Source organism: Synchiropus splendidus, chromosome 3 (genome assembly GCF_027744825.2).
Source record: "Synchiropus splendidus isolate RoL2022-P1 chromosome 3, RoL_Sspl_1.0, whole genome shotgun sequence".
Lineage (NCBI taxonomy): Eukaryota > Metazoa > Chordata > Actinopteri > Syngnathiformes > Callionymidae > Synchiropus > Synchiropus splendidus.
In genome coordinates this window covers 27,390,846-27,416,236 of record NC_071336.1, presented here as the reverse complement: position 1 = coordinate 27,416,236, position 25,391 = coordinate 27,390,846, and the positions used below count along the sequence as shown (strand labels likewise).

Below are 25,391 nucleotides of genomic sequence, written 5' to 3'. Positions count from 1 at the left end.
GGATTACGCAACGATCCGATCAGCTCCTCTCCTTCATCCGTCACCTGCTTTCTCCTCCATTGTTTTCATTCTCAGGGGATTTGTCACTCTCAGGTGTGTTCCACTGACAGGATTCGTCATCACCATCTCCGTTGCCGAGCTGAACTACAACTATCTTGTCTTAACTCTCAGTGCTGGCCGTGTTTCTCCCGCGCTCCTCCACCAACACGGTCTCCTGTAATGTGACAACACAGGAGGCGGAGTCATGTGCTGCAGTACACGTTCCAGGCAGCTAGGTGGCAGACGAGTGCAGTGAAAGTCACATCTTTATTTAGAACAGAGAAGAGATGCTACCTACTTACAAAAACTGAAATTACATGCAACACACTCTGTAGAAAATCACTGGTAAAACTGAGTTTTACATGTATGACGCATTGCCATTCACCATCACTAAAGTCAATTCTGTTGTCCTCCAGCTCCAAAAGGGCGGAATATTCAACGATTAGATCCCTCCTGAAGAACTAGATTATTTTCCACCACAGTCGAAACGCACAGTCTCATAACTAAACACATTCATTTACATAAACAATTGCTGTTACAAAGGCCACAGCAGTGCAGTCCGGTGGAAGAGTTGTTGTGCTCTTATTTTGAAGGCACATCTTCTTCCTTCAGTGGTTTAACGCAGAGATATAACCGTGAAATTCAATTTCTGACCGAAGAAAAGGAATTTCAACGAGTTTTCCAATAACCGTGGTTGAATCGTGATTGTCATATCACTGTTTTACTCCGCTTATACACGATGCTGCGCAGGCTCCCAAGAAAACGACGCGACTTCAGGGTGAAAAGTCAGGCAGTCCCGTTGAGGCGCGCTTATTTCGGAGCGCGCCTGTCCTCGGTGAGTTCGCGGCGGGATCCTCCTCCGTGGTCGAGATCGGCGCGGACGTGGAGCAGCCTCGGTGAGAAATGCCCTTCGCGTGTGATCCCTCCCTCCTGTCTGGTGTGTGAGTGCGCGCGCGCGCGCCGTGCGTGACTCCCCTCTCGGGTCGGGTTGGGCTAATGGCGCGTTCAGTAAACCTCGTTATTTACAAACGCGACACGCAGTTTAAGGTCAACGTGATCGTTAAGCCTTTTCGTTTTTGCATAAATGAAACAGTAAATAAAGTAAAACATATCGAGTCATTTTCATTCATTTCATAGGTTATGTTTTGAGTTTAAGTCCAGCGCTACTACTGGTACGATTCATTAAAATATCAGCTGATTTAGACTGATGGTTTAAAACGACTACAATAATATAACTCGCTTATATTAAGGCTCAAGTACTGCGTCTGAGGATGAGGATCTGAGGAACTGCTATAACCCTCAAGTCGGAGTGAAAGCAGGAAAATCCCATACGAGCCGAGTCCGTGAAGGCGCCGGGATCCTCGTGTGTTTGTGTATACGCGTGTGAAGTGTGTGTGCGCTGCTCCGTGTTTGCGAGGCACAGAGTTGCGTGCGAAGAGCTCGACATGTCATTCAGTGGAATCCGCCACCTGAAACGCGAGGAAGTGAAGGCGACTCATTTGAGTATAAAGCATCAGCGGCCAACATCTGCCCCGAGCAGCGCAGCGCTGATGAAAACATCAGCTCCCAGCAACTCTCTCATTTATCTCATTTCGCGTGGATTTATTACTGGGCTTTTTTTTTATTTCGAGTGGGCGCTCGTGGAGAGGCATCTTTTGTTTTTTTTTGTTTTGCTTTTTTTTTTTGGTCTTGTTTCTGCACTTAATGTGATTCAACAAACGACACTATACTGGAATTAACCGCCACCCACAGGACGACAGGGTAAGCCATTGTTATTGTGCTTATATTATAAAGTGAATATATATTTTTTGTTCTATGCATTAAAAATTAATAACCACATTCAAACAGTTGCTCCTGAAAATGTAGGCATTATCCGAACTGGAGTGATTCTTTACCAACAAAATGAGCTTTAAGATCCAAGGAGAAGCTTGTGGATGTTCCACTGGTGGAAAAGTTTGTCTTTCTTCTCCACAGAGCACCTGTTACCTCCACGGAGCGCAGGATCATGATTCCTCCTGGAGACTGCATGTATGCGGGCAGGAAGAGGAGGAAGCCCATCCAGAAACAGTTAAGAAGCCGTGTGAACTTGTGTGTTTAATGTGACTGCCACTGTTGCATCTGCTCACACAGAGAAGCAAAGAAAACATCTGAGTGTTCATTATTCACTCTCCATGTCAAGTTTTTAAAACACTTAAATCCTTTTATTTCTGTACTGTTGCATTGCAAAATATGTTGCCTCTGAGCAGCCTGGATGTACTTTATTTCCAGGTTTTATATCATTCTTTAGTCCAGTGCTGGCAGTGCATTATAAAGTACATGAACTTGAGGCAGACAACTTATTATTTGCTTGTTCTTCTGCTCCGTGTTCCCTTGATGTGGGAATGGAGTCCAACATTCATATGTGAATCTGAAGAATAACTGTCAGCTGTGGAAATCAGAGCTGACCATTACATATCATACGGCTCATGTTAAGTCCAGCTGATAAAACTGCTCCAAAGTAAAATACACAAATAACTGAGCCTGAAAAAAAAAGTACCCCGAGGAGCCGTCTGCTGTCTTGAGCCAAATGAAGGCGATTCAAAATGTTGTGAAATAAAGATTTATTATTTTACCTTCCACACTTTAGATCACCAAATGTATGTATTTGACTGATTAATGAATAATATTATCTTTTAGACCTGCAAGACCAGCAGGCCTCGACACCCCAGTGTAAGCGTCCCGAAAAGGCCTGTGTCATGTGTTTGTTAGATTTTAAACTAACTTTTGTTTCTGTTTAGCTTCACTTGTTAACGCAACTGTCACTCACCGCTTGTCTGAGGAGGTTTTCCAAAGTGTGTGCTTAAATATAAAGTAAACATCAGACAAATCCAAGAGACATTTAACCCAGAAAGATCTTTTTTTTCTGTAAAGCATGATTTATGTTTAATGTGGTCCGGTCTGACACCCACCTGTCACTGTTAGGAAGCCGTCCTCTGCCAATGAGAAGACCAACCCGTCCAAGCGGCACAGAGACCGGTTGAACGCAGAGCTGGACCGGCTGGCCAGCCTGCTGCCATTCCCCCCGGACGTCATCTCAAAACTGGACAAGCTCTCTGTGCTGCGTCTGGCAGTGTCCTACCTCCGAGTCAAAAGCTTCTTCCAAGGTAAAGAAGAATTTGGTTGTTTTTGATTCATGAAACTTTAAGGACACCTCTCACGACACAACACAAACACTGTACTAGGTAGTAAAACACGATGACAACAAAGACGTGTGAATATTAGTTTCAAATATATGGCTCACATGACTGGTGCACTTTTTAAAAGGGATTTTGTTTTGCATTACATAAAAAAAGTTAATTCAGTAGAATTTACAACAACAGTAGAATCAAAATATTTTAATAATAATATAATAATTCATGTTAATTAGTAAGAAAAAGGGCTGAAACTGAATCTGTTTTGTAATTAAAATATTTATAATATATTTCAAAAAATGCAACCAGTTAGCATTTTATTTTGTATTATTATTCACTGCCAATTCAATGTGAAAATTATTTATTAAAAATAAATAAATTCTTGGTACCATATTTTTGGAAATAAAATATTTGGAATATATAATTAAAAAATAAAACTCGCAAAGGCTCTGATTTTGAAGGGCCTGAAACACTCGCCTCCATATATATTTAAGCTTCTGGGCTCAGAGGAAGGAGATCCTCAGAGGGCGCCTGTTATCTTTCAGCCACGTGTAATTAAAAGGTTCTGTCTTGTTTCCCCACTTTCCCGTCCTGTCCTCGAGTTGCTCCACATTCAAATATTCATGCTCCCCTTCGGAACGTATTTAGTTGCCGGTGGCGTTGGGCAGCAGCCATGTACACACAGATGCTGCTGGACGCAGCGGCGCTCTCCAAAGACAAGTGGCACTCTTTTATTTTAGGAAGCAGGGATGAAACGCCCCTCTGTCCTGCCAAAAAGGAGGGAAACAAAGTTTCAATGAAAGTGTGAGAGAGTGACCGTTGCAAAGATTAGGCCAACGGTGACCCAGGGTTTTAGAAACCGATTGCATCAGCCATTAAAATAGCTCCGCTAAGTTTGAATCATCCAGGGCATCAATTGGAGTCACGTGGGGCCCTTGATCTTCCAGGTTATATTCTTTTTTGCACATGTGGCCGTCCTGAATCACCTCATCCGATCCTCAGAGAACCCTTAAGCCCCATCATCCACTTCCTTGAGTTGGCATGGAACCCAGAGATGGCCGAGGACTCACACACACACACACACACACACACACCTGAACACACACTCCTTTTCCTCTTTTAGCTTAGGCATCACGCAAAGATCCAGCGCAGGTGCTAATCGGACTTATTAAAAGTGCCTTTCCTGGATAAGGGAGCACGGAGAGCTGGAAACCGCTGCGTCCGTGCACAGCCAAATAATGCAACAGAAAGGTGGGAAGAGGGAGGATGGCGAGAGTGAGGGAGGCGATGAAAGGTGTGTTGATACCAGCGCTGATATCGTTCCTCGCTGGATCTCCAGCAACAGGGTTCGCACGTGTGTTGTCATCACTTTGTTGCTTCTATCCTGCGCAGCACATAAGCCCAAAACTGATGCTTAGAACTTATGCATTTACATTACATCAATCCGTCCTTCTACATGACTTTGCTTCATATAAAACAAAATGCATTTTTAGGTCACTATTTCTACGAATTAATCCAATGTATTGAGTCAAATATATCAACGTATCTTCACCTTCACTGTCAACTCAATGCAACTTTTTGCCTTCACCCTAATGCTGCTCTTGCCCTTCATCCTTGAGTAACGCAATGGTTCATTTGCGTCCCTTGATGTGAACAGTACAGTCATAATTGATTTGAGTCCTGGCTGCTCCACCTCTGCAGGATCTTAATCAGAAACAGCAGCTCCACTCTGTATTGATGCTCGGCTAATGAGATTAATTACACAGGAACATCAGGGATTTAGATCTGGATACATCTCCAACCTCTCCGCCGCTTCTTCGTTTGGTCATCTTGACACTTTTCTTTTCTTCCCTTTTTTTTTCCACCCCACCGATGTTCAAACATGGAGAGCAGCCAGAGCTTTTCCAGATACATTTAAAGCTGAATACATGTCCACATCCTTCCTGTGGTTTGGAACAACAATCAGTTCCTTTTTTTCTATTTTTTTATTCCCCCAACTGTGAGTCATTCACGGCTCACATGACCCAGAATCATGCATTGATGCACTTTTATTTATTTATTTATTTATTTTACCGAAAACAGTGAACAGTGCTGTCGGGTTGAAACGCAGTTACGTCTTTTGTCCACTAGAGGGGCTGTGTGAAGCTCAGAGGCGGGATGGAAGCTTGGTCGAAGCTGCTGCTTCATGTTGGATCTCAAAACAACACCAATTATAAAACTCTCCTGTCGAGTGCAAAGTGTTTTTGTGTGGGTGAAATTATGGCATGACTGTTTGAGGGTGGAGCTCAACTGTGTGTACATGCACAATTTACAAATGTAGCTCCGGGCTGTTCATGTGTAAATACAAGGTGACAACCATGTTGTGTTTAAGTGCTGTAGGAAAAACAGGAGCTGAGAGGGGTTCAAGTGCGCAGCGGTCTAGTCATGTGAGGACTAGCAAAAAAGGTTTTTGCATATTGATTATAGTTTTCCTTCAAATACTATTTATTGTAGATTATTTCTGTCTTTAAGATGGACAAAAACAAGTTGCACCCTAGTGTGAGTGGTTTTATCCAACAAAAATAATCAGATCTGACGATTATTTTTGGTGCCTCTTCCATATGCAACACTGACCTGATTTGCTTTTGTGGTCCTAACCCAAAGGACGTTAAATGGCAATGCAAAATGTCCAGGGTGTATGTATATGTTTTTCATTATTAAGGAAAACATTTTTTTTCACAAGCAGCCAACAATGTTTGAACATCAAAATGAACATCAAGGAGGAACTCATATGACAGAAAAATGGCTGGGGAAAACGGTTGAACACGCACCTGCACACCAGAGGTCAGGGGTCACTAAAGCAGGCCAAGCTCAGAGGTTTAATCCTGAAGCTGGGCTTCAGAGCGTATGATGTTCCAAAACATGTATTTGTCGCAAACGCCTTCTCTAGTTATCATCTCTCGGAAGACACATTTAGTTATTTTCAAGCATCTTGTGAGGCGTGTGTGTGTGTGTGTGTGTGTGTGAAGCTGCACTGCCCTCCCCATCCATGTTAGGTCTCTGCCCTCGCTGTAATTGCTGAGCTTGTTAAATATTTACCCAGAGGATTAACTATCCCTCCTCCTTTGTCTCTCTACTCCGTTGCCTTTACCTCCTCCGGTATGATTTGTTTTTATTAGGGATGATAATGTTTCCTCGCTTTTAAACATACTATTTACAAACGGGTATCCAGCCATGACCCGCAGGCTTTGCTCCGTAAATGAGCAGCACTCGAGTTTAGTACATTTAAATGAATTTGTGTCGTGAAAAATGGAAGAATAAAAATCAGCATGGAGGCAAAACAAATGACAACTTTGCGCTGGATAAGAGGGCTGATGTTAACACAAAAACATAAAGCAGGAAATATCCATATTTCATCACAGTGATAGTTAAATTAGAGATATATTCAAACCAGGAACATCGCTGGATTGAAGATTCTGAACACCATAGTCAACTCATCTATCACACAAAACAATGGGACAATTGATATTAGTCAAAATGGAGTTGCTTTTTCTAACTGTCCAGCATTCACGCCGTGCCGCCGAGCATGCCAGCGGGAACAGCTGAGAGCTATGTCTGTGTTTACAGGAAGCCGCATTGTGATGCATTTAAATCTCCTGGATATAACCCTGCGACAGCCAGCCAGAACGTGTTATGTAGCGGCCCCCGTGTGTGTGTCTGCAGCACCCGACGCTTGCTGGCTAAGGTGCGACACAAGTTTATTTTGACGGCGCCTGTCACCGTCTCACGTCCTGAACTTTGTGGTGACCGATCACACCCTGGGAACGAACACTCTTGGTGTCAATCCATGTGTTTGTGTTTGAGGAGGCCAAGGTCGCACGAGGAATATAAGTGAGCGCATGAACCCCACCTCAAAATCTACATCAGCTTTCAGCAAATTAGCTTTCATTAACATCATACAGTTTCTTTTTCCTGGATTAAAGGACACTTCTCCACTGGATAGACATATCCACTGGAGGTAATCTAGTCTTTGTTGGAAAATTTGTGGCAACTATACACATATAAAGCTATTCTGGGCCACATATACAACTTGGTGGGCCAGATTCGGCCCCTGGGCCTTGGGTTTGATCAGTGACGTATAAGGACTTCAGTGTTACAGCACTCTGCATGTGTCAGATAATTCGCTTAAAGTTTGCAAAGTCATGAATGATGTGTTAACGTATGGTCCTAGGGACAAGTTTGGCTACACACAAGTGTGACGTGTGGCTTGAAAGTAAATTGAAAAAGCAGAAAACTCCCATCATGCTAATGATTTCACGCCAGTTACAGACTGTTCTGCTGGCAACTTTTTAAACATTTCAGACGCTTCTGAGTACAAATGTCACGTTGAGGCCCACAAGTTTCCCAAACACCCAGCAATATTGTGATAGGAGCAGTTTCAAAATGTTGTAGCGCGTGTGTTGTCAGACGTATTCTCTGTGAGTAAAAGAGGAAGAGGAAGGTGACAAGAGCCCGCAGACACACGCCAGGCTAACGGCACCTGACGTCAACCGGCAGACAGAGGGCTGTTTTGTAACTAGCGCCGCATCATTTTTTTTTTTTTTTTGAGGAACAAGTCCGAAAGTCCGTTTAGGTCCCTTTCCTTTCATCTAAAATTTTAAGGGGTTTAATGGATGTAATCCTCCTGTTGTCAAATATTTAGGTTAATCCGTTTTTCATGTCAAATCTGCATCAAATCAAGTCATTTCAAGTGCAAGAGCTCTTGATTTTTCCCAAAGAGGGAAGTGCGTGCATCGCGTGCTTGTAGTTTTTGAATGGGCTTTTGGCTCAAGGGTGAACATGTGAATCAGGTCACATTATAGATAGAGTTTGTGTTTACTAAACTCTCAGTGACCCTGGACTTTTTTCTCTTCCTCTCCATACTCTACAACCCAAAGGCAGACAAGACAGCAGGGCAGAAGCCAAGAGAAATACATGAGCAGAACTGAACTGAAAAGGTCAAGAAGTAGTCAAATTGTGGTCTGTTGAGTTTTTGAAATAGAGCTAAACTGTCATAATTCCCTGGCCCATCTCACATGGCAACCCATAAATTGCATCACTGAATGGAATTGGTTTGTGTTTCACTTTGCATATGACTCTAAACTCAATTCACACATTTGAATTTCGCACGCTAACCATTGCTGTTGGTGAAAACTCCCGTAACATTTGGAACTGTGTTGCTCATGATCGTATTGTTGGGTCTTACTTATGACAACGTAATGGTTCCTTCAACATCTGGATCCTCAACACACTGCTGCTCTACTCTGAGTCACTCAACACTTCCTTCAGTAGCTGCTTGTTCTGTTGGTTAGGGGAGAAGCACGGAAAAGAATGGCCGACACCATTGACTTTATTGGTCAGGAGGAGATAGTTTGTCATCACCTCATGCCCTCATTCAGTTGCCAGTCGCCTATAAAGCTCCTGAATCGCTCCTGACTTAAACTGTTGCGTGGAATATAATGTTGCAATTCAAAAACCTGACCCATCTGACTGAAACAGGCAGGTACAGAGGTGATTTTTTTTATCATAAAAAGTAAATCTCGATCCTATCTGCAGCTGTTCTAACCCAGTCTGTATGTCCAGGCCATGAGTTCCTGTCATTCAGTTGAGGGATTCTTCCGATAGAAATCCACCGTCACCCAATGCACTTCTAAAAAAAACGCGTTTTGATTGTGAAAATCCTCATCTGTGTGGCCCTCTTTAGTTGCTAGAAAGATTTCTAGCTGCTGCTAGCTGATGCCTTCAATGGAGGAGGAGGAGAATACTCTTAGTGTCTTTGTGTTCTATGACACACACAACATAGGATTTTAGGCTCGTGACCTGGATTTCTCAGCTGTAGCAGTGGTAAAAGACGCCTCTCTGCAGCTCAATTTGTTTTGAAATGATGCAAAATACCCAGGTTACTAAGTCGTTATAGTTCAATACCTCGGCTAAACTGAGATAACTTCGGGTCTCTGCCCTGTGTTTGGTGACCTCTGGCTCCCGTATCATCAACAGAGCGCAGGTCGCCGCACCTCATTAACCCATTTGTTACATCTGTCTACACATTTTCTGAAGTGAACACTCAAACTGAGCGGAGGTCAAAACCTTTGGCCTCTTCTTTCTGCTCCCGTTTTTTTTGATCCCAGCACGTTGCCCAGGCGCAGCGGGACAGAAATCATCGGGAATCATATCAACTTGTGATGAACGCGGACGAACTGTCAATGAATGCTCACATTTGTGAAGTTGCGCTGGACAGTTGCAAAGCTGCGCGCTCCTGCACGCCACCCAGTGAGGCCCAGAGGAGCAGAGCCAGGACGTCCGTCCATCAGCCCATCATATCAGTGAAATGTCACATGTCACAACAGGCCGGCGGGCAGATTGAAGTTGACTTGCCAGTGTCGTTGTGATGTTGGTAGCACGAAATGACCAGCTACATTGAGAGTGTTGTATCTGCTTTTACGAGTGACATTTGAGCTGTCAGCAACCTGATCCTGCATCAGTGGTTCTCATAGTCACACCTTCATCGTGACATCATTCTCCTGAAAACATCACTGTATGACATCAAAATTCAAAAAGATGAATCTGCTACTGCAGGAGCCATTATTAACCAGAGGGAATAAAACACTTTAGCTTTTAAGAAGTACATCTGTTCTCGACCGTCTTCTTGACTTCTTTCTCCGACCGTGAGGGTCGTGGCCTTCTGCTGCTTCCAGTGACCGCCCTGACGGATAGTCGCCTCTCTCCTTGTGCTCCGTGAAGAGTGCGTGATCAGGCTAAATGCCAGCGCTCAGACGTTCCTCCTTCCTCTTTCCTCCTCATGCGATGTCTGTAATCCCCCCCCCCTCCATGTTCTATATACAAATGTAGATGTATGGCCGCTCAATATATTTGCAGTGTTAATGTTAAAGTCTTCCCAGTGTTATGACTGAACTAATGCCAGCGCTCAGGGTCTCATCATTCCTGTGTTTTATTTTGGCGTGCAAAAACCCAGTGTGTTTATTGTGCGTCGGCACAGTCAGCACAGAGACACAATCCAAGGTGGCCATTTCTGATCTGACTAATAATGACTTCATTTGTTCATACGCAATTGCATTTCTTTTTAAGTCTAAAAGTGTCGCACTGTGTCTAATTTGCAACATATTTAGGACTATTATTGTCCCATTGGTGTCACTTTAAAACAATTCTCCATTACTAATGCAATACATTATCTGAAGTTACACGGCTTCCATGCTTTGCTTTTGTCAATTTCAACCTCCCTACGGCTGATTTTTACACAGATGGACCGTTGTATTGATCAGAAAAGCCATCTTTTTAAGTCCATTAAATGTTTGGTTGGACAGCTGCACATGCTCTTCAGAATGACCTAATAATTGTTAACACATGAGCAGGTGTAACTTTTCATAATAAGAATAAGTCGGTTGCTCGGTGAGTGGACTCTCTCTTCAAAGGCGCTTGGGTGTGGATCGCTGTAATTCCAGGTGTGAATGATGACAATGTCAGGTTCTATATAGAAACTGGAAAAGTTAAATGACGTCCCACCTGTAAAACTTTATTTTTGATTTTCAAAACTGGCTTGTATGTCACTAAACTACCTGCAAATACAAGGTCAAACATCAGCGAAAAGCACCCACCATTTAGTAACTAACACATGTGGGACACAGATCCGCATTCGAACTGTTCGGCTGACAACGCACCTATAGAGGGTTTTCACGGCGCGTCATCACCGCGTCATCCAACCCGGAAGCCGCCATGTTGGAGATACTGTTTGTAAACACCCCCATAGACTGTGAAAGGGTGCGATGGAAAAATGCCAAAAAAAAAGGAAATGAGTTGGGAGTGACAGGACATGCAGAGAGGGACACGAAAATGCTCGACACTTGTAAAAGTTGAGCTTGAGCTATTGGTGGTGCGTGGATGAACAACGACCCGGACAGTCTGCCGTCGGTGACATATCCTGATAGGTGACCTATCCTGTCAATTGCCTGTTTTTTTTTCGCATAGTCCATACACCGCCGAGGACCTGAAATGTTGAAACCGGAGTTTGGAGGCGTATAACAAGACGGTGTGCGGATGGGTCAGGAAACAATTATAACAAGTCATTGATAACTGTGTGGGTTGGCATCAACAAATATGTTCTGATAAGAGTTATGTGTATTTTCTTCCACAGCAATGTAATGCGAATTAATGGCCATTTAGGCTATACTTTTTTGCAAATATTCACAGTTTTGCCACAAAGGTCCTGGTTCAGATTCGCCAACCACAAGCGCCTCCTTTCTTCCAACAACTTCTGGCATTGTTCCTCTAGATTTGTAATAACTTTTGGAAGTCGATAAAATTCCAAATGTTTTTCACGATCGGAACTATTCGTACAGCCACAACAGTAATTCACCATTTTTTCAAGGAAATGCTGCAGAATCGCCGTTCTGTGTTGAGCAGTGAGTATCTCCAACATGGCGGCTTCCGGGTTTGATGACGTGTCGTGAAAACTCTCTATTGCATCTGCTAGCTCTTTATCTGTCAGCTATAAATCATCCCAGACGCATTGTCGTCTCTCAGCGGACAGTCAAGTGTGCACCAGTGTAAAAGTGACAAACCAGTAAATTCCAGTGACCATCACTTGCCATGATGCTCTGCAAGTCCTTCAGTGATATGTGCGCTGCGTGTGTAATGAATCATGGGACTAAATGGATTTGGTTTCTTGGTGAAGGCGTGGGAATATGCCCTTCATACAACCAAGCTGGTTATTAAAACCGCGAGGCTCTCGCTGGCATTATAACGGCGATGTATTTCCTGTGACGCGGCTAACGTTTGGTCAATAGGCTGCCTAATGATTCATGGCTAAACTGGGCATGACTTGCATGTCGGCTCAGCCTCTCACATGTATGTTGGCCCCTTCCACAGTAATGGGCCACACAAAAGCTGTTAACAAGTGCGACAGGCCAGCCATGCTAATCCCTTGTATGTGTCGAGGAGCATGAATGGCCAAGCCGCTGTGCGCGTTTAGGATCCTCACAGCTAACTCATTAGTTGCTTGAATCAAAGGCCTGACACTTGCTTTGTCCCTGCCTGGCCTCTCGTGCCACAGACACTGAACTCGCTTGAGTGGAGTTGGACTCTCTTGTCTTGGGAGGGGGCGAACAAAGCCCCCCGGGATCACAAAAGGCCATAAGTGAATTACTCAAATCAGTGCCGAGGGGGCCCCCGCTAGACGCTAACGCTAACAGGGAGTGGTGGGAGTCGCGGGAGGTGCGTCACTGTGTGAGAGTGTGCATGCCAGTGTGTGTGCGAACAGACGGGTAGAGTGTGTGTTTTGAGTTTGAGTGAGTGTGAATAGACAAACAGAACTCATGCAGAGGGAGGAGAAGCCTTTGTTGGCCCAACACTATTGTTGGAATATGTCTGGTATAATTAGTGTCAGGACTACCGCTGAGCGCTCCCTGAGCAGGAGGACAGCAGCGGAGCAGCACACAAGCCCTCCAGTTTTATATGATATTTATACTATGGCTGCGTTTTGTGCTGTCGCTAACACGCGAGCCGCGCTACTCCATGAGTTATTTAAACGATGGCAATAAAACTCACACAACATCAACACTTCTGATTCCACTCAATGAACCTATAGGACGAATTACCATACATGTACTGGGAGTGTATCAGAGCACCGGGAGAGTTTATACAACATGTATTATGGCTTATTTGAACTTATAAACATTCAAATGAAGTAAGCATTTGCTTGTGGCGGGACATTCTTTTTTTTCTGTGATCTCCTTATGTACGACATAAGCTACATTAGTTTACCTATGAATGTTGAAGTATAAACTCACATCAGCAGAATACATTTAAAGGTAAAGGTTATTTTTTCATGATATACCTGCATATATCATATATGATGTATATGATCATATACTAGATCGGGAATGATTTGAACATATTGCCCTTCTGCCAAAGTGAGGAGATCGCATATGGTCTATGTCACATTCTATACACTATAGATCTATGCTGACACGCCGCCGCCTACTCACTGCACTCTCCTCACACGCTCACAACTCCACGTCGGAGCTAACAAGCCTTTGAGTTGTTTATTGTTTAACTTGATGCCCCTCTAACTTGACCACACATTGTCGCGCTGGAATGACTGAGTTTTCGCGTCTGACCTGTAACGCCAATGACTCTCTGCACTGCACAGCTAACGAAGCTAACGGCTAACGTGACTCACTTGAAACTTATTGACACTCGTGGAGCATCAAAATGAAAACTCGTAGAGTTGCGATGGTTATGAAGCAGTCTGAGGGAATGAATGTTAAACAAATGTCTGTAAACCTCCCTAAACTAGTAAATAACCAAAGAAGGTAAATAAGCAACTATACTCCAAACAGTGCCGGTCAGATAAAGTTGACAAAGAGGTCTTCCTGGCTAATGATCAGTGATGTCTGTCATGATGTCTACTTTGAAGAAGACGAAAGAGAAACATGGTCTAAAGCTGCTGGAACTTTAATCATCAGGTGCAATAACCATGACCCAACATTGCAGTTTGATCTTGGTGAATTTTCCTTTGACACTTTTCAAAGTGTTTGATGCACTTAAATCCGGTTGAAATGACTGTGTTGATAAAGCAAATTGTCATGCCTTCACTGATATTATCGTGGCTTCCATGTTTTACGCTGCTCTTCATCAGTGTTGTATGCCTTTTGTTGTTTACATTCTTTGGACATGTCGGCAAAAATCTGTTCTTTGTCCTAAATAATCTGACTTTTAGGACTGTTTATGTTGCGTCCTGATCGTAGTTGTACAGCCAATAATGAATTGCCAGCTTGTCACCCAGATGTTGAATTTAGTTTCTCATATCTTCAGGAAAACAGTTTTCCATAATGTTTACTTCAGTTTAAATTGATGCCAGAGATGTTTCTCACAACTGTGAAGGGATGATATACAGTGATCGAACATTGTGTTGCACAGAACGTTGTGTGTGTGAGACTGCAGGACTTAAATGCCCCTGATATTGCTGGAATCAGCTGGAATGAGCGAGCGACCACAAAGAGCCGGTTGATGACAGGACCTAAGACTCCCAGCAGTGAACCTTGGCTGTCACCCTGGCTCCAGTGGCCTTCAGCTTCCTCCCAGTGAACACCCAAGCCCCCATTAGCGACTGCACAACCAATTTAACATGGCCGCCTGCATAAAAAGCTGGCTGGTGTCGGTAACGCGATCTGTTGATGGCTAAACCGAGCGAATGGAGACGCTATTCACACTGGCTGCGGAGTGAACCTTGTGACACTGCTGCCCTGACACGACAACATGCACAGGAGCGACAGGAAATGATGTCAATGTGATGAAGCAAGATTGTTTTCGACTTTTCTGGACTGACAAAATAAGAAATACTGTGCTGACAGTTGAAACGGTCGCCTGAAAATCATCATAGAATTATATGAATTATACGAATTCTATAATTCTATTGCCTGTAATTTTTATAAATCAAAGACACATTCACTGGACAAAAGTAAAAGTACAAAGAAAATATCTGAGAATTTTCCTGACCATCACTGAATCATTGATGCCTTCGTCGACCACTGCAGTAACTTCAGAAAAAGGGAGAAAAAGTCCAGTACGTTAAGTTGACAAACTGGTTCACAATGAACTTTTCTGAAACTAATGTTTAATAATATTAATAATCAGGAGTAAAAAATAGATTTATTGCATGATAAAATAGAATGCTTCAACTGTTGCAGTGCTATTTAGGGTCTGTGTCCAGGACATTCAACTCCTCTTATAGGCCTTTGGGCAATGTGAGACTAGCATGGGGGGAACCTGCAAACTCAAAACACTGGGATCAGAGTTCACCTCATGCTGGATTTGTTGTCCTCTTGATTCAAGCATGAACCCCCTTCAGGGTTTCCTCCAGGATTTTTTGAAAGACATTTTGAGAACTTCTTGCCCCAGAAACGGAACACAGCCAGTCAACAAAGCGAAAGAGAAATGAGGAGGCAGATGGGAAAGCTTTGACTTTTACAGAATTGGTGACAATAAAATCGCTAGTTTTTAGTCATGAAATCTCTCTCTCCAACCAGCAGCGGTTCGTCTCTTCATACCTCTGACCAGAATGCGCGACTTGAGTTCTGCAAGCAACGGACTTCAGTCATTATGATGTTTCTTCCAGGATATCTTGATGAAAAACACGCTGTCAAACTATCATGTTAATGTCCACCTCCATGATGTGCCATTTGTTATGATGTTCCCACAGTGTTTTAATACGTTTGATCATGTGAAATTTCATCTTTATAAAGAGGTCATTTTCCATTCGTTTACATGCAGCAGAAAATCTTTTTTTCTTTATCTGAGATGTTCTCTTCACTTTCCATTTAATGGTTCATCCAACATTTTTCAAATCACACACATATGTCCGATGCAGCTTCACTTCAAAATCCAAGTGCAAAATATTTCTGGAGTTCACGTGGGCACTTGTGCAGGACACCTCACCGGCATGTTTGTTTTGTCTGTCACCTTCATTTATTTTAATTGACACATGCTTCAGTGTGCAACATCAGCCTGCCGCTGTTGTTCTCTAATGTAAATCGATATGTTTCCATGCGGTTGGAAAGATCCCAAACCAAAGGTGGCATCTGACCCGATGCAGCTCGATAAACTACCGCCAGCCAGATGAGGTCCCCTTTCATCCGCATTTGATATGGGACAAACAGGAGCCCTTAACTGGCCCGTGTAAAAATAGTTCATCGGCTCATGTCATATAAAGTTAAAGTAATTTGGAGAAGCTCTGGGGGGGATCCATCTTTTTTTTTTTCACAATGATGTTAAGCCGACTTGGCGCATTGAGTATTCATGATGCAAATTTCATTTATATTAAGATTAAACAGCTAATCAGATCATTATTGGACTGATTAAGAGTCACATCGAGGGCTAATTAAAAATGAGGCAGAGAATGTGACGCAAGAGGACGTTTTTTTTTTTATTGGCTGGCAGCCTTTTTGTGCACTCCGCACACCCAGCGCAGCCTGAACTCTGCCTGAACTCCCGAATTATGATCGAATGAGTGAGCCTGACAAAATATTTTTAGGGGAGAGAGAGAGATGCATGCAGAGGGCACGGAGCGACGCAGCAAGGGGAAGAGGAAAACTCTCGGTTGTCACACAAACAGCCGACGAGATGCCAAACATCAGTTGGCTGCAGCGGGATTGTCTCTGACTCGGCATCGCTGTGGTACATTGTTAAAGAGGAAAAGCTCTGCCGGGGCAAATGTCTCACCAAGCCGGCCAGGTATCTCTCCAGTCAGGGTGGTGTGTGCTAAGTGAGGGGGGGAGGAGGGGAGGCAGTTGCGTGACTTGAGCTTGACTCATCCTCCTGCGCTCTCGGGGCAATATTGTAGCCAGAGGAAAAGTGTATCTAAAGAGTTCAATATAGGTAACACAGTTCAAGCTTCATCCTCAGGTCATGGCTCCATCAGAAAGATGGAAAAAAATATACAGTCAAAACCAAACATTCGTGACATTTTAAGATCAGCAATTGCAAGAACTGTTGCAGTGCAGAATGAGTCTGGTGAAGGGTGTGATTAATTCATAGTAATTTAGGAGCCATGGAATGAAGGAGGAGCCTTGAGAAGGACTTTAATATAATAACCTAAAAGAATAAAAGGGGCTTCATCTAAAATAAGAACAGCAGTTGCCATTTGTTTTTCTCTTCAAGGGGAAACTATTCTAAAACGCTGTGACCATATTAGAAGTCAATGATTCGTGACTCAAACTGAAGTTACGTAAATAAAAAAAAGGGGGTTCTTCACCGTCAAGACCTGCTCTGAGGCAAAGACGATTAGCGGAGGGACTAAGAATCAATTATGAATCAGCGTTTGAGCAGGAGAGAGCATGCCAGACAGAGCTGGTGTCAGTCTCACCGGCCACACACTTAAATCGGCATGTTGAATTTAAACAGCTGCCAGCTTCGCCCACAGCATCACACACACACACACACACACACACACACTGCGGCCCTCCCCTGGTATAAGTTTGCGTGCGGAGCTCGGAAATTCTCCATGCTAATGTGCCAGGGTTTGTTTTCATCATCAAATTGCAAATGTTTCTAAATATGCTTAGCGCACACATACGCACGCTCATGTATAACCACACATCTCCAGTCAGGACTCTGACAGTCTAATCCCTGTTTTCATACAGTGTCACCTGTCAAATATTGAGCCGCGAGTGGCGCGAACGATGTTTATTTTACTAACACCACTCCCATTGTGTCGCTTTCATGGGTATCTCCTGACCTCGGACAGCTTTCTCTGCTCGCTCGGCGCTGTCGCATGTGAAGAAGATTGGGAACGGTATAGAAAAATAGTGCTTTCTTTGGAATGAAAGTTTTGCCTTGCAAAGGAGGGATACTGCAGTTCACGATTATCAATTTGCATATCTCTATCACAGACCCTTTCTTCTATAATTCTTGTTTTTTAATGTTGTTAGCGTGTTAGCTGTTAGCATTTAAATACCATTCTGCTATTTGGACTGAAAATTGTTGCCTTCAAGCGAGTGAAATAAAAAATGAAGACAAAAATGTAATTTTTTTTTGGTTACACTTTATATTAGGAAACATATACGGCTGTAAATAAAGTATTTATTCTGTATTAGCCAGTCATTCACCATTCAACGGTACCGATTAGCATCTTGTTAGCTTGACTATTCTTTAATCTAAAATGGCCACTAAATTCTCACTCTAACTACAGTAAACTCAAAATAATAACACAGTTCTCCATTCTAAATTGTTACTTTAATAAATACTGAACTAACTTAACTGACAGTAGTGTTGTGTAAATGGTTATGTTTCCACCAACTACGTGTTTTTTAGCATGAAATTTGTATTGTGAGTAAACTGGAGAATCCCGGCATTTCCAGCAGGATACATTAAAGCAGGTAAGAACTGTCACTGTTCTCTCTCACCCACTTCTCGCAAATCGTCCTCAAACATAAAGTGACAGCTTGTCTGTGCAAATATAGCGCCCAAAATCAAAGCTGACATGCGAATCCACAGCTGCCGTTTGTGACCTGATAGCAAACAGTTTTCGCACCGTTTCAGGAAGATGTTGACTTGATGAGACTTCAACAGTCCAAGTACGGAGAATCATCAGCAAATTATCATGCAGGACTTGTGTGTGTGTTGTTGCAGGGCATGACTTTTTATGATGTGTTTTCCCATCAGAATGTTCAGTGCCTGTCTGTCGGCCTGGTTTGAAGGAGAGTAAAGGCACAGAATACTTGTTTTTGGGGTAAATAAAGCTTCCCTTTCCCAGAGGGTGCGATAACAAAAACATTTTTCACATATTTTGGTAGATTGGTCGTTGGAAATAAATTAAATGGGAGGCAGTGATTTGTCCAAGTCTGACCATGAGTAATGTGTGGGTAAACAACCGACCACAGAAACTCCTCAGCAGTGAGTCATGCACAACAAGGTCCCCAGAACCAAAAGTAAAGACAGAGGAGACGGCATTCGGAGAGAAGGGGGCAACCATAATAACATCATTGTGGTGGTCTGAAGTCGCATCAGGCCTATTTCCCAGATACAGTAAGTACAGGCTGTCTGCTGGCCTCTCACCACTCAAAGGCCACATTCATGGAGCCGCTGCTGCCCGCACAGAGGGCAATTGGATCCACCGGATACCCTTCCCTTCTCACGCAATGTTGTGTAAACCCAGCGAAAATGACCTCAATATGTCCTAAACGAGTTAAGGATGAAGATGCCGCGCCCGCTCACATGTCTCAGGCATGATAATGTGGTGATAGTTTTATAAACACCCGCTGTCACGCGCACGCACGCACATCGAAGCAGAGACCTCCGATTGTTTTTTTGCCTTCTCACTAAAGCTGACGTGCATTCAGATGACACATCATCCTCTTGCAGTCCTCTGTCGTGCTGTGATCTACACATTTTTACAGAAAACAGCTGACTGAAGCAGACGGATTCCTGTGATGGATAAAAGGGGTGAAGGGGGTGGAAATTATGCAATAAAGCGATGCACTGAAAAGCCGAAATTCATTCAGTCTTTATGTGTTTAGCGTCTGCCAAAGTTTGTCCTGGCGCTGCTTTATATGACAGATTTGCTTTGGCCTTGTGGGAAACAAGTTTCATGAGGTCAGCTCCTGTAAGTCTGAGACTATGATTCTCAGTCTTAAATTGGCCTTCTGTCCAGCTCAGGATGGGAATGAGAGCCGCCCCCAAGTGGAGGAGTTCAGGTATCATGGGGTCTTGTTCACAAGTGAATGAAAGAGGGACCACGAGATGGATTCGTGTCAAATTCTTTCGTAACTGGGCACAACCTGTCGCAGTATGTATGGGATTTGAAAGCCAAAGAAGCTTTGCGTTGATGATCACAGAGACAAGCAGACAACATGAGTCTTCCGACAGGTTGCCTGGATATAGACACAGAAGCTCAGCCATCCAGCAGAGGCTCAGAATAGAACAGCAGCTTGGAATGTTGTCAGGATCCCACTAAGCCTCTCACTCTAGCAACTCTCTTCAACTGTAACCTTGTATATCTGGGTTCTTGTGTGTGAGGTTGGGTGTAGGAGATCCCAATGCTGACATTTATTGTCTTCTACGATGAGTTTTAACCAACGTATGGGGTCCAAGCTTCTCTTCAAGATTATGCATCATACGGAGTGAGGCATTGTGAATCCTTTACATTCTTCTTTAAGGTCCTTTAAATGCGTTATCCTTGGTCCACACTGAAGTCTCTGTTTGTTATGCTATTTTCTTCATTTGTCGTAAGGAAAATACAGCGCTGTCTGGCATGAGAACTCCTCCGTAGTACATCGACTCGCACTGAGCATAAGTAACACTCTAGCACCATTTACCATAAACTATGGAGGACAACTGGCTTCACTTCACAAAATTTGGCCCATAAAATGAGGAAATGGTGCTTCCATGTGTTATAAATTAAAATATCTCTGGACAGGATCCTAAGAAAAAAAAATCCTGGGTATGCTAAAAAAAGATTCTACCTAAGATTGAGCCTGAGAAACCAAGATGATTTGGGGCAGTAAAAAAAGATAAGCCCCATTGACGGATATTTTAGAGAGCGTTGATAACATCCTAACCGACCCAAAACTGAAATTCTCGTGACAATTCATAAATCTGGAAAGTACCAACAATCAGATTTCAGTGACGTCTCTACTGCGGGAGCAGCACTCCTACGTCCCCCCTCACCCGCCACTCCCACAGTCACCCCCCACAACTGCTCCCCTGGGAACCCGGTCGCACACCTTTTCCAGATCTATAAAACACATCTCGACCAGATGGTGATTTGAATTATTCAGAATTCCCTCCAACACAAACCATTTTAATGTTTTGATCACTTCCAAATAAACAGTCTTTCAGGAATAGAACATCAACAGATGGTTGAGTAAAATACCAACTCTGACCGTGTAAACAAGGTGTGTTGCATATTTGTCCGCAGCTGCAGTTCCATTTTACACCATAGAGGCGTTTGTCATGTCCGGTCACACAAATCTGATCATCTGCTGTCTCACTGCAGTCACTGCCCCTCGATATGACGATAAATGTGATGTTCATGGTGGTTTCCCTGAATAAAAGGCTTTGAAATGGTCTTTTTTGATGCCTTGATGATATCTTGAGTCACTTTCATAGGCTTTTAGTCGTGTTATTTCCAGGCTCGCTCTTCATAGTGATGAAATATGATGTGTTGTTGTTGGCAATGCGTGCGTAAGCGTTTTAAAAGTCACTTGTAATGCGGATATGAATGCCTAAAATAAGCAGACAAACACTTGAGAAACAAATTGCAGCCTGACATTGCTGATGTTCAGCAGCGTTTCTTTTTTTTTTTCTTTTTGCACTTGAACTTCACCATGAAATAAAAAGATCCTTGGCTCAAGTGCGCAAACCTCTGTTTGCTTAAATTGTGCTGCTAAATTCTGCTTCAATCAGATTTCAAGTCTTTTGTGTTTTCGGTCTGCTGTTAATGTGCAGTTCAATCCTTCCTCTGTTGTGGTGCCACCTCTCCACAGCCTGGAGGTCTGCACAACCTCAACCTGACTGGCTCCTCTCTAACTCACCCACAACTGTTTCGAATCTGCGTTGCTAAGACGGATAATTCTTTATTTTTCTAACATCTATCCCTCATAAGCTCGTACTTACTACCATGACTGGCCGGAGCAGTTACGTTAAATCGGAATGACATAAACCGTCACTGTAAATGAGCTCTGCGCTGCCTCCAGAGGATGTGCGCTACCAAACAAGTCGACCATCGCAACAAGGTCAACATGTCACGCAATCTGATGACTCCATCCATGACCTTAACTCACTGCTCTGCTATACATCAAAGGCAGGGGGTGGGTGGGGGAGCAAGCAGCAGAAGGCAGGAATAAAATAGCAGTCGAAGGACTAGTGCATAATTCATTTGGCCATCACAATAGCACTTCTTGATTCATCTCTGCTGAAGCCAGAATCTTTATTAAAACGTCAGACAGGATTATTCACGTCGAGAACCGTCAAACTTGACCCAATTAACACAATTTAACAACCTCGTGACCCATGAAGATCGAAGCTGTATAATTATTGTTGAGCAAAAAGTGTAAATAATTCAGACGACTGCCCAAAATCGTGGTTGAAAATCCAACTTAAATGTTCCTTCTTTCACCAGTCAGTCGTTGTAAAAATATTAAGAATCATCCATCACTTTAAATGACATTTCAGTCCCTTGATCTTCACTGCAGCAGTTCAGCTCCAACAGCGTTTAATAGTTCTCTAAATTTTAGTGACATTAAGAAGTATGTCCGAAAAAAAAGGAATTCATTTTTAAATATAGTTGAAACCATTTTTGACTGAAATGTTTAATATCTTGTTGCTGTTGAACATGCGTTACACTTTTTGATTTTTCAAATTAATACAGTCAGAATACAGGTATTTCCAGTATATATTTATAAATATATTTGGGGATCAATAGGATTATATTGAACTAGAAAGGTTGGTCTTAAAAGGGGCTTCAGAAATGCCGCCGCTCGACGTTTCATTCTTAATAAAGTTCCAGCCGTCACTCAGAGAATAAGTAGGCCAACGTACAAAGATTGCAGTTTGTCTCACTTGCTAGTATATTGTCCAGGAACACCTCCCATGTTTTGAGTCAGCAGCTGGATGGATAGCAGAGTCAAAACACCTGCCAAAAGCCTTCAAGCCCGATCCCTTTTCTCTTGGCAAGCCTCTCCGCCCTGCTACTTCAAGTCCTACTCCTTCTCATGCAACCTCCTCCGGCCAAAATTCCCTGTCAATTTCCAGGCCATATTGAGGCTGTTTCGTGGCCTCTCCTCCTCCGCTGGTGATGTCATGACAAAAAACACAAGCTGAGATTTGATGAGCTGGAAAATCTCATTCCAGCCTGAGTGGAAGTGCTGTTGGTTCTTGTGTGGAGGATAGTGTCAAGATGTCAACTTCAATTACGTCGCTGAAGTGCAGGTGATGATGTTTGAAGTTGACGTGTGTACGGCCATGTGTTAATGCTGTGACGAAAAAAAGTCTTGAAGCTTCTGTGCAACAAATGAGTGTCACAAATTCACAACAAACCCCTCCCTGCATGTGAAGGAGTGTCCAGCAATCGCTGTACATGTTGAGGCACTGACTCTGGTGTCCACCATCGCGCAACAGTTGCTGGATGAAACAAGCCTGGACATAGAGTGGAGGCTTAAATCAGAATCATAGTCAATGCTGCACTGCAACCTCACAGCAAAAAGTGAGAGCTTGTGGTGCCCCAGAGTCTTCACTCTTCTTTGTTTGCAGAGCATGTATAAGGGTTGAGTGAAATAATAGTAAAGTTGATAAAGAAACAGGCGACGACATGAAGTTGAGGCAATATTGTCACACTGATACATTTTCGCATTGAATCACCACTGTTTGTTACGTGTTTTAAGTGAGGTTGCTCTGCAGAATGTTAGCGCTGCTTAGAATAAGGTGACACTTATCTTGTCACACAACTGAAAGTCAATAAAAAACATGGGGGGCACAGTAGATGGCAGGAAGCTCCTTGGGGCAATTTTTATTTTTTTTTAAAGCAGCAATTGCTCTCAATATTTCAGATTCTCATTCACCGATCCAGAGCAGCAAGACCCTTTCAGTAAAGGTTGCCACCAGTCAGCTATGTGAATTGGCCGGGGGCGGGCGCTAACTTCTTTCACTATTCACGGCAGCGGCCCACGCTTCTGTTGCTTGATGTTTCCATTGCTCCAGTCGCTCAAAATCCCCTTCAACGCTCATTCATTTAGTAGCATTGTGCTGTGCAATACGCACACTTACAGTTCACATGTGTGGCTTGTCCTTCTGTCACTTAACAGCACATTACATCCGGGGAAGGAATTTAAAACCACATCACTCAGCCCTGGTGTCTATTTGCTGATGGACGGGACGGACCCAGCGCCGGGTGCCCCACCCCCCTTGTGATAAGTAGGATAGGCTCCGGCCCCAGATGACCCTCGGAATAAATGAATTAATATTTGAAAGCTTTCTCTCGAAGACAGTTTTTTTCATTACAGCCTACGATGAATAATACAGCATAATAATCACATTGGTGGTCCAAGTTCACTTGAGACCTTATGGAGGTCCGGTGCCAGGCTCAAGTGAAGTGGTATGGTGGGGCGAAGTGGGCGTCATGATGGCCAGAGCTCCACCCCACAGCCATTTATAAATGTAAGGCAAAGATAACAGAATATATCAGTTACACTAACTTAAATGAGGCACAAAAATGAGGCCGTGCCTCAATCTAATATCGATGACCTGGAAACAAGTTCTATCCCTCCATAGACAAATTTGCCGACTCATAAAGTCTTCTATTCTTCTAATGAAACTTTGCTTCGCAGGGTTCCGTTTGACTCCATTATGTTTGGCTGCCAAGAAAAGAGAGTTCCTCAAAAGATATTACTTTTGACAACCACAAAGCCCACGCGCTGGAGTATGACACTGCCTTCCCTATCCTTCCTTAACATGCCTTAAAATGACAAGCCTCCCTACAGGAAATATACTAATTCAACGAACAAGTTTTTGCAGTTTTGACTGAGCTCGAAAAAAACGGCCAGAGCGAGGATAGACCAAAGCATTCCTGATGAATATTTTAACAAACGTGTCAGTTTAGTCCAAGCTCAAGGATGCATGCCCAAACTATTACAATGTTGTTTCAAGGAGGGTGAAAAGGACAGGACGCTATTTTTAGTCGGCATTACTTCATTTTTAACCACCGTTTGCAAACACACCCTTCATATCAAAACCACGACACTGTGATTTAGGGAATTTGAAAGCAGCAGAGGTCCGGGACCAAAACGGTGTTTCTCTTTCTAAATCACCTGACCTCATTTCCTCTTCGCCTACCCGCTCCGTTCTGTCACTCTCACTTATATCGGTATCCCCCATCTCCTCGGGCTATCCTGGTGGAGGAGAGGTGATGAGAGGATAGAGAGGTGTTGGGTGAAGGGACAAACCAAAAACATAAGGGCGCACGGAGCGGGAGAGAGATGGATTTGTTGTGTCAGGTCCAACAAAGGTTCAGTGCGGGAACTATCCATGCGCTCCACACTGGTAATAACACTTACTTTAATAAAGAGTTAAAATTTTAGGAGTTTTGAAATTCAGAGAGCCGAGAGTGAGTTCAAAGATTCTACTAAATATTCTTGTACATACAGTTAGGGGTGGATAAAATTCATTCAGCAATATATTGTGATTCTACCTTCCCCTATTGATACAGCATTTCCCCTGAATTGATTCACCAGGCCACTGTCAGACTAGGATCTTATCAGCAATCACCTGAAGTTAGTTAGTTCAGGGTTTCACGTTGTTATTAGGCAGAATTGGCGGCAGAAAGTATTTTTTATTCAGCGTTGCAGAGACTCTGTCAAGCCGTTTGACACGCCAGTCCGTGACGTTGCCGCAACACAGACACCCAGAGCAGCAGACAGCTTCGAACATAGCAACGAGTCAGTGACTGGTGACTCATAAACATATTAGAGTCATTTGTAACTGAGAATACATGTAGACTAAGAGTTGACTCCGGAGTTGCAGCCCGCTGTCAGCAGTATTATACACAGTATCATTCTTTACTCCGGAGGAGAACACAACCCTCTCTCATTGTTATACATTAGTTGTGTGTCTCTCTGCGATTTTCCTCAACACAAGTCGGCATCTGCACACAGCTTA

At 43.3% G+C, this 25,391-nt stretch overlaps 1 protein-coding gene across 1 annotated transcript in view; it reads left to right on the top strand.

Moving 5' to 3' along the window:
• The first annotated feature begins 1,460 nt into the window (after positions 1-1,460).
• Positions 1,461-25,391, top strand: part of LOC128755321 (uncharacterized) — a 65,962-nt gene continuing 42,031 nt past the window's right edge. Inside the window, exons 1-3 of the mRNA XM_053858598.1 lie at positions 1,461-1,800; positions 2,014-2,106; positions 3,001-3,182. Coding sequence (XP_053714573.1) covers positions 2,045-2,106; positions 3,001-3,182 — 244 coding nt within the window. The 5' untranslated portion in view covers positions 1,461-1,800; positions 2,014-2,044. The remainder of the gene's footprint in view (positions 1,801-2,013; positions 2,107-3,000; positions 3,183-25,391) is intronic.